The sequence below is a fragment of the Nannobrachium achirus genome (assembly GCF_963921795.1).
Source record: "Nannobrachium achirus genome assembly, chromosome: 8".
NCBI lineage: Eukaryota > Metazoa > Chordata > Actinopteri > Myctophiformes > Myctophidae > Nannobrachium > Nannobrachium achirus.
The window spans coordinates 15,818,946-15,834,348 of record NC_137817.1 but is presented as its reverse complement, the minus strand read 5'-3'; the positions used below and the strand labels follow the sequence as shown (position 1 = coordinate 15,834,348).

General features: G+C 41.7%; 1 protein-coding gene across 1 annotated transcript in view; it reads right to left on the bottom strand.

Annotated features, from left to right (window-relative positions):
• cntn5 (contactin 5) overlaps nucleotides 1–15,403 on the bottom strand; it is a gene marked incomplete at its 3' end in the record, with an annotated part of 350,866 nt that overhangs the window by 103,931 nt on the left and 231,532 nt on the right. The window contains exons 9-11 of the mRNA XM_080731735.1: nucleotides 13,064–13,245; nucleotides 5,484–5,620; nucleotides 4,161–4,290 (exon numbers count right to left, since the gene is read on the bottom strand). Coding sequence (XP_080587861.1) covers nucleotides 4,161–4,290; nucleotides 5,484–5,620; nucleotides 13,064–13,245 — 449 coding nt within the window. The remainder of the gene's footprint in view (nucleotides 1–4,160; nucleotides 4,291–5,483; nucleotides 5,621–13,063; nucleotides 13,246–15,403) is intronic.

Below are 15,403 nucleotides of genomic sequence, written 5' to 3'. Positions count from 1 at the left end.
GCCTCTGAGATGTAGTGGAGTAGAAGTAAAAGTAGGCTATTGAAACTTGGAAATAAGCCTACTCCATAAAGAAAAAAAAAGTAGGCCTACAGTAGGCTACTTGAGTAGGCTACATGTAATCAGCACAACAGCAACAATTGGGATACAGACATTAAGAACCGGTTGAACATGTTTAGCACAGACATACTTGTGTATTAGATTAGAAGCAATTAGCATGTGTAAGGGGGTCGTGGCGACCTCCAGCAAGTCAATGGGAACAATGGGACTATAGCGCCGTTTGGGGGAAAAAAAGAGAGACAAAAAAATACGGTCCGGTCCAAAAAGACCCGGCTCTCATAGCTGTACGCTTGAGCTCCCAGGCGTACCCTATGTTACCGCCCCTGCACATATCCTTTCACATGGTCCTGGTGAAGGGAACATTATTTTAAAATTGGTTGACAACTTCAATACATCGGACTCGCTTTGAGACAATAAAGGCAGTTTTGATCAACACATCACTACTCTGTACACAAAGCAAAGACTCAATCTCGTCATCTCTAAGCTTTGTTTCCCCCCATCTTTTGTTGTTATACTCTACAAAAGCAAGCAAATGCAAGCCATCTCCAACAAAACAACACATTTATCAGCTTCACACATTTACTGCCTCCAAAGTCATTGTCCTTCCCACATCCAAACTCTCTTGACACAAACAACCATCATGCGCTTAGCGCTAGCAAATAGCAGATGACACTGATCACCCCCTCAAAATCGACACTTCACAAATAAGGCCATCTGGACGGAGATATAGAACTTTGAGCTGGGAAAATGTCAAAAGAAATGTTAGCAGGAGTTTTATTTTTTCACTCTGTGATTGCTGCATTAAACAAAGTGCCTCGCTTGAACAGCTATAGGCTGTGAAAAACAAATATCCATCCCTCTGGAACAATAAAGTGTAATCTAGTCTATCAGATACCGGAATCAGCTATAGCCACACACCCACACACACACACACACACACACACACACACACACACACACACACACACACACACACACACACACACACACACACACACACACACACACACACACACACACACACGCTGATATACTAGACAGAGCTGGCGACAGCAGCTTTTTCCTTTGAACGCTCCATGAACGCTCGCTCCAAAACACCACCACCCGCGTCAAACCAACCACACCCGCCCGGGTCAAACCAACCACACCCGCCCGGGTCAAACCAAACACACCCGCCCGGGTCAAATCCGGCGGTCTCAGAGCGATCGCCAGCAGGTATTCGTAAACATAACCTCAGTAAAACTATGCCTAAACCTAACCTTATTCCTAAACTTAACCACAGTAAAAAAAAAAAAAAAAAGTATAATCCTAAACGTAGTCCTATGACCTTAACCTCAGTAAAACAAATACAAGGTCCGTTGGGGTGCGAGCGACGCGTTCCGTGGAATGATTGGGGACGAATGTGTTTGGTCTCAGAAGCAGCATAAAGTATTATGTCCACTCATGCCTACAACAAGCTGTAGGTTTCGATCGCCGTTGAAGTAAGACCACACTGGTTCAGGTTCTCCTCCACTTGATCTATGCAGACACCCTGATGAATACGCCATGAGGAGCCCTTATTTTATTCATGCAGAAACTGTTTGGGTTAAATCAGGGACCATTGATTGCCAATCAGCCGCATCTCGCAGCTCTGCCTTCTCTGCTCCCCCTTGCATTTCAATGACCGGTGCCTCTCAGCCAGTATACCATATACACAAAATCAGGGGCGTCACAAGGGGTAGGAAAGTGGGACTGAGTTACTGGGGCCCAAGGTGGAGAGGGCCCTAATAACTTTATCTATTGAAAAATAGCAGATATACAAGCTCACAGCGCGGCACCGAGTGCCGCGCTGCAAGCTTGTAGATCTGCTATTTTTGAAAAATTGTGAAAATGTGTGAAAATCTTTGAATATATGTATTTTTTAAGCAAACATTTCTAACTCAAATTTTGCTTCTGGGTGGTCCCTGGAACTAAATATTTCGAGATCGGGGTCCGTGGCCAAATACATATCATCTTGGGGGTCCTTGACATAGGTTTCTTGCACACATTTTCATGATTTTTCAAAAATAGCAGATATACAAGCTCGCAGTGCGGCACTCGGTGCCACGCTGTGAGCTTGTATATATTTTCAATAGTTAACATTCATGGGGGGCCCGCAGTGAATCCTTGTACCCAGGGCCCAGAATTTGGTGTGACGCCCCTGCACAAAATGCCAATACTCTTGTCAGCACCTTCCTTCTCTATAAAGGAAATAAAGTGAGTAGAAGGCAGAAGGTGCCCCTCTCAATTTATTAGCAAAATAAATGTCGCACTTAGCCTTAACACAGCCCTATTTCAAGCTGGACGTTTAAAGTGGAAAGTCAAATATGGAGTTATGAGCTCGCGCTGAATGAACTGACACTTTGGGATGAAAGGATAAATACCAGTGAATTGTCACTGCCGGGATGTGTTTAAAAAAACAAAGGAGGAAAGTTTCCTGAGGAAATGGCGAAGTTAACTTTATCTTCAATCGATTAGCACGTCCAGCCCTCGCACCCCCCGCCGCCATATAGTACACTTATCACCCCAATATTAGAAATGAATCCGTTTATTCAAACTATATCAGACTATAATTCCTCAGCAACACAATGTGAATGCATGACCATGCCTAGATGTTTTGTTTGTTCTGATATGTAAGAAATCTTTTTTTTTTTTTTTTTTTTTTTATTGTATATATTTTTGCTCTTTTGTTAGTCCGGGAAAAATGGGGGTGAACGTGGATTCGCCTGTAAAAGTTTTTTTCTCAACTGATTATTGTAGCTTGGGGTCACCTCTTAAGGATTCAAGAGGATGACCAGTGATATCCATTGAGCATTTTTTATTATTAACCCCTTAATGCCTGAAACATGGGCTCCCATTTACTTTCTATACAGGAGGAACATACCCAGAAAAAGATTATTTTTCGGGGTATTTAAGGAGGATCTGAGGGGTCTAACTAGGGGTTTGTCATGATGCTGAATCCATTGCAGGCATTTGTTTTGCACAAAAAACATTCCGTGGGCTAGAAATAGCCTCAGAAAACAATACACGTATGGGTGAGTATTCATGTTAGTCGGAGGCCTTAGGGTTTTTTTCTCTCGTGCTAATCAGTCTAAAAGTGCAAAATTTTGCACAGATGTAGCTCAGGGCTTGCTCTAATGATTTAGCTAGGGCGCCCGAGTCTGCGACATTCGGGGTCGCCACAGCGGCCAAATCAAGTTGGGCTCCCATCGACTTTAGTGATGAAAAGTGATGAGTCATCACTTTTCAGAGTTTTGTGGGTGTTGTGGTGACCCGAAGGTCGCCGACCTAGCTAAATCATTAGAGCATGCCCTGAGCTACATCTGTGCAAAATTTTGCACTTTTAGACTGATTAGCACAAGAAAAAAAAACCCTAAGGCCTCCGACTAACATGAATACTCACCCATACGTGTATTGTTTTCTGAGGCTATTTCTAGCCCACGGAATGTTTTTTGTGCAAAACAAATGCCTGCAATGGATTCAGCATCATGACAAACCCCTAGTTAGACCCCTCAGATCCTCCTTAAATACCCCGAAAAATAATCTTTTTCTGGGTATTTTCCTCCTGTATAGAAAGTCAATGGGAGACCATGTTTCAGGCATTAAGGGGTTAATAATAAAAAATGCTCAATGGATATCACTGGTCATCCTCTTGAATCCTTAAGAGGTGACCCCAAGCTACAAGAATCAGTTGAGAAAAAAACTTTTACAAGCGAATCCACGTTCAGCCAAAAATCACCCTTTTTTTCCCGGACTATGTTGGATGTTTTGTTTAAAGTAATTTAAGCATCAACAGGGTGGGCATAACAAGCTTCAGCTTCAGCTTGTACCTTTTCGGCCAACAGTTATCTTACTGCCTGTATTCTGTAGTTATTGTTGTCTGTATTGTTTAAATGACAGAGATACATAAACTAACCACTAACTAACTATGAACATACCTAAACCTTCAATTCAGCATTGGAATAGCTGTATGAACATACCTAAAACCTCAGTTCAACAAATGTCACCACCCAATCATCAAGAATGATGATACACAAAAGAAGCAGCAGCACTGGAATAGATGTACTGTATGATTATGAACATACCTAGGATCTTCAGTTCAGCGTTGGAATAGATGGCGCCATACTTATTTTCTGCCACACACTGATACATTCCTGAATCTTCCAGCCGCACGTCACGGATGATCAGCTCTCCATTCAGCTCCTCGACTCTGTTCCACTGTAACAAGGAGCAACACCAGGCGTTATGATGGGACACAGCATTGGTTCTCAAAGTGGACCCCCAGGGGTCCTTGAGGGGGTTCCAATCTGCAAAGTAACTAGTAACCAAAGTTGTCATATAATTGTAGTGGAGTAAAAGTACAATATTTGTCTCTGAGATGTAGTGGAGTAGAAGTAAAAGTACTGAGAATTGGAAATTAAATTAAAAGTACCTCAAAACTGTACAGTACGTAAGTAAATGTTATTTTACACCACTGGATACAAGCAGACGTGGAAAAACAAACACACTCAAACAAACAAACACACACGCATGCACGCATGCACGCACGCACGCACATCGTCAAGTTGTGTGACAGCACATTTACACTCGTATATACGGCCAGCAGGACGTTCGCCTAGCATTCTTTGCAGACTTTTAGCTCCTTTCGGAACCTCTCCCTCCGCTATGCAGCTCCGAGATGAGGACGTTCCTCACTCTCGTCATCCACAATCGGTCCGTTGCGGGGAAGCCCCGACGTTCGCGAACACTTCTTACCTTTTGTGAACATCCTATCCAAAAAGTAAAAGGTCCCGTGCAGGTCTCTCATCTGTTTACCTCTCAAGCGTGGAAGAAAAACTAAGTAGCGTGTTGAAATAAAGAGTTAACTTCGCTCATTTTGTCAGAGCTGCATAGGACGGAGAGGTTCCGAAAGGAGCTAGCAGACTTTACTGTGTGTGGGTGAGTCTATGTAAAGTCTATCTATGTAAAGTTATTTTATATAAAACTTAAAGGAAAATACATGAATTGAAACTAAACTAAAAACAACAAATTAACAACTAAATAATAAGAAATATAATTACATTAAAAATGTGTGTTGAATACAGTATTTCAACTAGCACCGAGCGGCAGGCATGCGCGCACACATGTGTGTGCGCGTGACGTGCACGTAACATGCACGTGACGTCATGAATTTAGAGGGCCTTCACTTCAAAAATCCATATCACACCACTGCACACACACACACACACACTGCAAGTGAAGGAAACCCCCACTTTGTAATGGGAACAGAGAGACACGAGTATACTTTACGCAGCGTTGACTTTTTTTCCCCCCACTTGCTGTCAGGAATAATTCAGATGTTTGGGTGGGTGTCATCAATAAAAAGACAGGATAATGTGTTTGCTATACCCTATAGGTGGTATACGCACCTGGGGGGTCAAGGGCAGACCGTTGCGGAGCCAGCGGTAGGTGGGCCTGGGCCTCCCCGTGGCCTTGCACTCCCACTGCAGCCTCTCGCCGCTATCCATCTGAGTGTCATTAATCATCCTGATCCACTGAGGGAGAGCTTCAAGATGCACAAAGAATAAGAGAGAGAGAGAGAGAGAGAGAGAGAGAGAGAGAGAGAGAGAGAGAGAGAGAGAGAGAGAGAGAGAGAGAGAGAGAAGATTCAGCGAGGAAACCCTTCAGAATGTGAACGGGACACAGGTGCAAGTATGTTCAACAGCAGGTGTATGCATGCACTTTAGTTGCTTACAGTGTATTGGGTCTTCAGTGTTTTTTTTCCTCCTGTTATTATTGAGCGCCCCCAGAAATATACTTAGATTTTTATTTAGTTACATAATCTCATGAATGAACAAAATAAATATAAAACACTGAACAGAAACAATACCGTCAAACATGCAAAATAATGTGTAAGAGCATTAATCATGTCCAGTAAATCATCTCAAGTAACCTCCAGAAAAGACAAAAAGCTCCTTGAGGAGTATAATGACACAGTCATATGTACATATATCAGCTCGCTCTTGTAGGTTTCTTTCAGTGATCCAGCACTCCAAAAATGCAGGGGCAATGCAAGGCAGACAATCCAGAACATGTGATCGTATATAAACATCCTTATTCGTGGTGAATGGCCAGAACACTTTTCACTATTTACCTCCAGTGAATAGCTTAAAGAATAGCAGAATAATAAATTACTAATTGAAATAAATGAGAAGACTTGTATTCATTCTACAGTTTCACATACAAATTGTGGGTTATTTTAGGCCTGTGTTCCCCCCAGAATAGGCAGCTGGGGTTCATTTGGTTAATGCTATTATGATAGAAATTAATTAATGTTCCACAAGGATGAAGGATTTGAAGAGTTGACAAAGATTTATTCCAAAGAGGCAAATAGTTGAACATAGTGTCAGCATTCACAGGATCAGGGGAGAAGGCCTCCTGGCCTCTCCTCTCAGCCCCTCCGGGCACAAGCCTCTCTAGTACCATTACCATACAGCTCTTATAGTCCAAGATGCTATTCTAACATGGTCTTATAAGGATATGTTCTAAACACAGCAACATACAGATAGTTACACAGGGTACAGATTTGCTGACAGAGTGAGAGAGCAAGCATAGATGGGGGAGAGAACTCAGCTGTTAGATTGACAGCTGCAGGTACAATCCAAATTAGTACTTTGGCTTGTGAGATTTGCTTTAGACTACATACACTACACATTTGTTACTCTATAAATATTTCTACCACATTCCATCCTTTTTTTTTTGTGAATGAATAATCTATATTCATTTACATACAACAGGATATTTATAGAGTGCCAAATCAATAGACATTTCAGACAATTACAGTACATGTTGAGCTATACCTTACAGAATAGTAGATCTGCTTGTTTGGGTTTGAGAGGTTTCTCTCGTTCTTAAGGGTTGTCTGAATTAAACATAGCATCACGTGGAATTGCAATAGTGCAATTCGCTACATGGAATCTTGCCACATGGAATTTAGTCCTCACGTACAAGTGTTTTCAACAGAAACATTTCTAGAATTTAGTAAATGTGAAATCTATATTTGTTTGTACTTTGAAACTCTGTTTTACAAAATCAAGAGCCCGCATACTCCCGTCTGACTCAAGTGTTTTCCTTGACAGTCACCACGTTTCCGGAGCTGCACGACAACTCTTCAATGTTGAAATAGCAGAGTTTCGACCATAAAACCAAATATTCTCACATTAGTGGCAAATGCCTTGTTGACTCATATTTTAGATATCAACGTTTAGCTAATATTCTGTTTAACCTGAATTTCTCAGGTGAAACATTTTCCAACAATTATGATCTTATTCATGACAGAGATAAAAGGAACAAATCCCAAGACGTCTTACATCTGCTGCGTAACTCCGTCTGACGTCAGAAGGCAAATCTATAGGACTTGTTAGATGCCTAATAATTTTGTCTAAAAGAGAACTTAATTGTGGTCCTAATTTTTACATGTTATTCCTATACAGAATTACTCAGCTTAATATCAAACACATAGTTGTTGTAGTCTTCATGGCGTCTCTCCGTTCCTCCCATCTTCATTTGGCTTATGGCATGTGGCGGTTAATGTCTTTGCTTCAGCGATCTCCACTGGGCTGGTGGGGTCCAGTGTCCAGTGGCTTTCACACCGCATGTGTGTCTCCTTGGCTTGGTATCCTGCTACTGTGGCAAAAGTCTGTTGGTGTTCGACGTGGTGTCGATTTCGTCACCTCTGCTGTCAATCTGTGTGATTTGGTGGTAGGCTTGCTTTCCTTATTAGCAAAGCTTCCCTCTGTCCATGATGTTGGAGCTGTCTTCACAGGAAAAATCGATCCGCGAGGCTCCATTCTTGTAGACTTGATGAAAGTCAGTTCTTGTTGATTTTGCATAGCTTGCAAGTTGCTTCTGTAGTGATCTCCTCTTTGTCCTTCATGGTGGTGGACCTGCTTTCAAAAATCTCCTTTTCAAAAAATTCCTTCACCCCAGAGTTCTTTTGACCAAGTATCCATCTATGGTAAAGATGAAATATTGGCCCACCCAGGGACGCCAAATATGATAGAAATTAATTAATGTTCCACAAGGATGAAGGATTTGAAGAGTTGACAAAGATTTATTCCAAAGAGGCAAATAGTTGAACATAGTGTCAGCATTCACAGGATCAGGGGAGAAGGCCTCCTGGCCTCTCCTCTCAGCCCCTCCGGGCACAAGCCTCTCTAGTACCATTACCATACAGCTCTTATAGTCCAAGATGCTATTCTAACATGTTAACATGGTCTTATAAGGATATGTTCTAAACACAGCAACATACAGATAGTTACACAAATACACAGGGTACAGATTTGCTGACAGAGTGAGAGAGCAAGCATATGTAACAGTATTAAATATAAGTGTATATAATTACACAAAATATACAAATAAGGGCTTTTACCTGACATTCTCCATGTTATAGTGCATTTGTGGCCACGGCTCCTTTAAGTCCCCTCCTACTGTATAAATGCCCTGCCACACCTCTACCTCTTCATTCTGTTTCCGTATTGAACGAGGTGGGTGGTCTGGCCTTTGTTATCTCTCTGTACTGTATAACAAAATACTATTTAAGTTGCAAATTACTTATACAGTGTCTGTTTCATTTTGTTTAGAAAGGAGTCCATGCTGCGCTATATTAACTTGGAGACGTGTGTTTTCTGTATTGTTGTCAGGTATGTTACGTTTTATGTGTTGTTACCTTTTGATTCTGTTTCCGTATTGAACGAGAAAGGAGTCCATGCTGCGCTATATTAACTTGGAGACGTGTGTTTTCTGTATTGTTGTCAGAATTAAAAGGAGTGCCGTCTCCAAAGAGATTCCTGGGTCTGTCTGATTCACACAACGCAGAAAGACAAAGCTACACCGGTTACACATAGATGGGGGAGAGAACTCAGCTGTTAGATTGACAGCTGCAGGTACAATCCAAATTAGTACTTTGGCTTGTGAGATTTGCTTTAGACTACATACACTACACATTTGTTACTCTATAAATATTTCTACCACATTATTCATAATGATGATGATAATATTCATATTTTATATTGGACATGCATTGTGTTTTACATCCGGAAAACCGACACTTTGTTGGCACTGCGCACCAGTTGCTCAAAGTCCCAGAAGATAACAAATAGGTTAATTCCGGGTTTAGATCCAATCATTTCCACTCACTCACACATACAGTACATACAACACAAACAAGGGAACCTCTACCGTCCCGGCGTGTGACCGAACACGGAGTATCGCATGGACATGTTTAGAGAATATAGAGAACAATTAGAGAATATATTTAGTGGTCGAGGAAATAGACGATCTGCAAGCTCACAACAGCTTGCAGATCGGCTATTTTTAGATCTATTAATGGGTCCTCACAACTATAGTAAGTGTGCGTGCGTGCGTGCGTGCGTGCGTGCGTGCGTGCGTGCGTGCGTGCGTGCGTGCGTGTTTGTGATAATGAAGCGCCTCAGCCTCGGTAGGAGGAAGCGTTATTTTCAAGGCCCTGTGATCCTTGGCATCTCCCATTCTCTCCACATCACAGGCAGAGGAGACAGAAACTCATTTGTAGCTGGCTCACGCTGGACGTCATTTGCACAGGTCAGCTGGCAGTTTGAACTTCCATTGTGCACGGGGACCTTTCTGACCATAATCATTCAATCAAACCATGCAGAAGAAGAAAAAAAGAGAGACGGTGCACATTTGCCATATGCAAGAGGAGGGCGGTTACACGTGCCCGGAATGCTGCTTCACACAGAGCTCTGTCTCTGCTGGCTCTCTTTGAGACTACTATACAGGAACTAAGTGAACCGTGTTAAAACCCATTTAGGCCTAGAATTATTGAATGCTTTAACCAGTGAAAAATAGCAGATTTACAAGCTCACAGCGCGGCACCGAGTGCCGCGCTGCGAGCTTGTAGATCTGCTATTTTTGAAAAAGTCGTGAAAATGTGTGCAAATCTTTGACTATATGTGTTTTCAAAGCGAACGTTTGTAACTAAAAATTTACTTCTGGGTGGTCCCTGGAACTAGATATTTTGAGATGGGGGCCCGTGGCCAAATACATATCATTTTGGGGGTCCTTCACATGAAAAGGTTTGAGAACCACTGACATAGTAGTCTCTCAAGAACAGACTAACTGAGCTCTAGTTAAGTGAAAAGGACCTTTTCTTTGACGATGGCTGGCCAGATTGCTGACATAGAAACATAGGTTTTTCAAAAAGTCTTAGAAGGATTCAAAAGACACTTAATAGAATTGGGTAAAAATTCTAATTTTCACGATTTAAAAAAAATAGCAGATCTACAAGCTCGCAGCGCGGCACTCGTGCCGCGCTGTGAGCTTGTATATCTGCTATTTTTCAATAGTTAAAGCATAAAATAATGATACACAATAATGTGTACCCGTTCTGATTGGATTAACATATTTCACAGGTTCTGCGTTTGTTTCCATACGCTACGGCTCCGTTTCAGAGGTTAGGTTCTCAGAATGCTAATGTGGGCCTTGTGTAGTAGCCTAGTCTCTCAAGAACAGCCTCAGAGAACGCGAGAGGCCGACCGATAGGTGTCGCCCTTTCTTCTTTGACGATGGGTTCCCAGATTGGTAGTAGCCTAACCCCCCGAACTCAGAAGTTATACTTGAAAAAATATTTATAAGAAAGAAAGAAAATTGCCGTTCAACAAGCTCCCGAGAGGTTGCAATTTTCACCTTTTTAATGACATACCTCCCACTTCTGGTGTGGTTCTGATGATAATGGAGTACAGTAAGTAAACAAAACTAAAAATGTGTCTCGGTTGTGACCTAGTAGATTTGAAAAAAACTAGACTAGGATTTTCAAGATCAGCATTGGACCACAAATCTGGAAATATTCTGCAGAATCAGCATCTGTTGTTGTTTGTTATTTACTGTATGTGCATGACAGTACATATACTATACTGTACAAAATGAAATACCACCAGGTCCAGAAATTAAATACCAACCAATCAGGGTTTCCGCTAGGCATTTTTGGGGCCGGCCACCTTGGCCGGCAGGATTATATTTTACCGGCCAATCAATTACTTTATCGGCCATATTATAATGAATAATGAGTCACATGCATGTTTGCAGATACTATATGTGCAATGTGCATGGTGCACCCAACTGATAATTACACTATTTTATGTTAGCGCTGGGCTTCTTTCCTCTTTATCACAGATGAATCTGTTCCTGAGTTAACTAAATAATAACTATCTACTTATGCAGAGGTATCGCTTGCCAAAAAAAGAAGTGAAGAACAGTTTGCGCGCCCCCGCCACACAGTGGCCTACAAATTAATAAGTTAATAGTTTATGATTTTGGCTTCATGTCTCATTAAACCTTAATATGCAAACATACAACGTTTGTTTTGTTAATGTTATGTTATGATGGCGCAAGGAAGGTTGACTTGCCTCTGTTGCTTTGACCACCACAATTATGGCACCATCCATGCGATCAGAAAGTCATGTGCGTGCTTGTATAATATCCATGCGATTCCACAGAGTTCGGGTCCCTTTTTTTTCATTATCGTCTACTGGGTCCAGCTTGGGCCAGATTACCTCGGAAGAACCCCAGTTCTGTTCGGATCATAACACTAAACCCACGCTGTATAGCGCTGATTGTTACAAGCTGCTGGAATTGTCAGCTGTGAAGCTTGATGTGTGCTTCTCCGTATGGCCGTGTGCATATCTAAAATAGCAGACATACAAGCTCACAGCACGGCGTGATGCGACGTGTTGTGAGCTTGTAGTTCTGATATTTTCAATGCGCGTAACCATCGTACGACGAATATAGACTGATCTAATGCGCACAGCGCAGCATGAAGCAGCAGCAGCGGTGAGCTCCGCTGTCGTGTCAGACTCACAGAACAAGATACAAATTTTAAATTATGATAGGTTTGAATGGTTGTAGCCTTACTACTTTAGCCAAATAATTATGTGAATAATAGGATTAAATGATAAAATAGCCTAAGAGCCATTTTCCCAGCCAGCCACGGTGGCCGGTGGACTTTATAATTACCGGCCAATCAAACATTTAACCGGTCAATGGCCGGTATATACCGGCTAATGGAAACTCTGCAACCAATATGTGTTTGTATTGACTTGAAAATCTGCAAAAATATACCCGTTTATAGATATGACACTAACCATCTTGAAAACATTTGAATCTGCTAAATCTTTTACATTGTTGTGGGGTGATATGGACTGTAGAGAGTGACAAATGGTGTCCAAATGGTATAAGAACATGACGATGCAGTGTATTTTTGTGTATATGGTTATGTATAAGATGGAAATATATATTTATATAGGCTGGTAGACATGCAAAAATATAACTACCGTATCTGTGTTCAAAATAGACTTTTGTGAATTCAGTCACTTGTCACGTTGTCTGTATTATTCTAGTTTATTTTGTCTGTATCGTTTGTCCTTTGAGATTTGAGTGTAGGTATTATTCATTAAAAGATCATAAAAACTATTACTTTATTTCGTCATTGTCGGGTGGAAACCTTGTAGAACCGTTTGTTTTGTATTTATCATTTTAAAAATGATTTAAACTAGAGAAAACAGCCAATCTACAAGCACACAACGCCTCGCAGCGCGAGGCGTTGTGTGCTTGTAGATCTGCTGTTTTCACGACTTTTGTGTGACGGTCTTGTATGATGAAGCAGGGATTTACTTTACGAAATTTACAAAAATATTTCCAAATTTGAAACTTGGAGATACGAGGTTTCTGCCCGACAGTGATGATTGGCTACACTATAAGTGGAAAATGAATAAAAGAAACTTGAAATAAAATAAAAATGCTAGAATTACAGAGAGAATTACAGTCCAAAGTCTACAGCACTAGTTAAGGAAACAGAATCAGCCCTACTGTATCCATCCATACCAGGTGAACTCATCTCTAAGACGATTCTTCAGTGTATACTCTGAAGTGAAAAAGAACACAATGTTCCAAGGAAACAAGTGGACTGACTCACTGTAGACCTGCAGGTGCCCTTTGAATGCCGTGCCTCCCCTCGGGTTCTCAGCCTTGCACTCATACGTTCCCGAGTCCTCCAGCTGAATGTTGGGGATCTCCAGGACGGCCTGGGACTTCCGCAGCCGGGCTTTGGCGGGGATGTTTCCATTGATCTTCCTCCATGTGATGGTTGGAACAGGACTGGAGGGAGAGGAGATGGACCGCATTACCACCACACACTGCAATATACTGTATATTCTCCTCAGTGTTCAGTTAACTCTGAGCGGATGTCTATATGCCGTATATATACCGTATTTGTACACAGCGAAAGGTACTGTAAGTCAGTGGTTCTCAACCTGTGGGTCAGGACCCCCAGGGGGGTCCCCACATTATTTTGGGGGGTCCCCAGATGATTAGCTTAATGTGCAACATTGTTTTCTCACTCAACGGTAAACAAACCAACATAAAGTTTAAGTTTATAGAGGGTATGTGCACATTTCTAAAGTGACAATTTATGGACTTTGTAATACCTCAAATAAATAATAATGACAAATAAAACATTGGTGAAATTGTCAAATATTAGAGGCAGAAATTGGGAAAATAGCAGATCTACATGCTCACAACGCCTCGCAACGGAACTGTGTTATACAAAATGTAATTCCTTCGTGCTCGTCAGGGTGGGGGTCCCCAATTAAAATATGATTATTTTGGGGGTCACGGCCTGAAAAGGTTGAGAACCACTGCTGTAAGTGATATTTTGTGCTAAAACAAAAAAGGGTTTGTCAAAAAGGTTAAAGCTACTGTATTCTGATTGTGACTGTCAGGTCGCAACGACGACAACGTTAGTGCGGCCCCCGGCCCCTTGGGTTTCTGTCAATGTGGCCCCCTGGACAATTTAGTTGAATACCCCTGTCATAGAGTGTTGGTTCTCTAGCCTCTATCAGAGTCCAGGGTGAAGAGCTATTCACTTCACGTTTTGTCGTTTTCTAGCTATCACCTAAAAATACATAACAAAGCCTAGGTGATAGCTAGGAAACTACAACGTGGTGAAGTGAATAGCTCTTCACCCTGGACTCTGATAGATGCTTAGATAGATAGATAGATAGATAGATAGATAGATAGATAGATACCTTTATTATCCCAAGGGGGAAATTCAGTCACCCAGAGTCACACAGCAGTTAAGGTTACAAGTTACAGGACAGTAAGAAGAAGAAAAGGGACTGTTGTGTACAGCAGAGCGACAAAAAAATCAAACAAGAAAGAAGAATCAACAATACAGGAGAAGCAACCATACAGAGCAACTATAAGTTTAAAAAAATATATACAAATAAAGTGTCGAGATCAGTAGAAAAAGACACAACACAACAAAAGAATAGTAGTACCTAAAGTTTCTATAATGGATTGCAATTTTAACAGGGGTCTACCCGTCTCAGGTGGGTCACCAATTTCATCCAATCAGGAGAGATTATCCATTTATCCTTCCATCCATCTTCAACCACTTATCTGGAATTGGGTCCCAACCCCCCCCCCAATCTGGGCCTTGGTCTGCCACCGGGTCTCTCCCCAGTGGGACGTGGATTATCCATTTACAAGCTTCAATATTATAGCATTCCAATCCCATGCATTTTTGTTTGCTCATGTATTTATTTATTTAATTAATTACTTTCAATTTCTCGTGTTTATCCATTATCCTGTATGAGATCCATGTCTTCTAATTGGATGAAATTGGAATCCCGTACCTGAAAATGTATTATCTGTTTACTATACAGCTGACATACAAATCAGAAAGAGAAAGTGGAGTTGGATTGGCCACACCCTCAGAAAACCTGCTACAAACATCACCCGACAATCCCTGAAATGGAACCCCCAAGGGAAAAGGAAATGAGGTCGCCCCAGGAACAGCTGGAGAAGAAGTGTTGAGGCAGAAATGGCGGAGAGTGGGCTCGACTGGGGAAATCTTGAAAGAAACGCCCAAAACCGAGTGAAATGGAGAACGTTTGTCAACGGCCTATGCACCCTAGAGGAGCAAAGGGCTTAAGTCAAGTATACAGCTGGAGAGATGGGGAAACCCCTGTTACAGAACAAACACTGAACAGGAAGGGTCTTCAACAGGGGGTCCTGCTTCATCTCTCTCTCTCAACTAAGGGGTGCTTGGCCTGAAAACGTTGAAGATCCCTGCTCTATAGCAATGATTACTATGGGAACAAAGAGCTACATATAGAGCTACTTATAGTGTCTTCAACTGTGAGAAACCCTCACAGGTCCATGTGAGTCCACTCCCTGAGTTACACATGGATAAATTAACACTGAGGATGTCTTAATTTAACCGATTAAGTGTTCTTTTAACATTAAAAAGTAA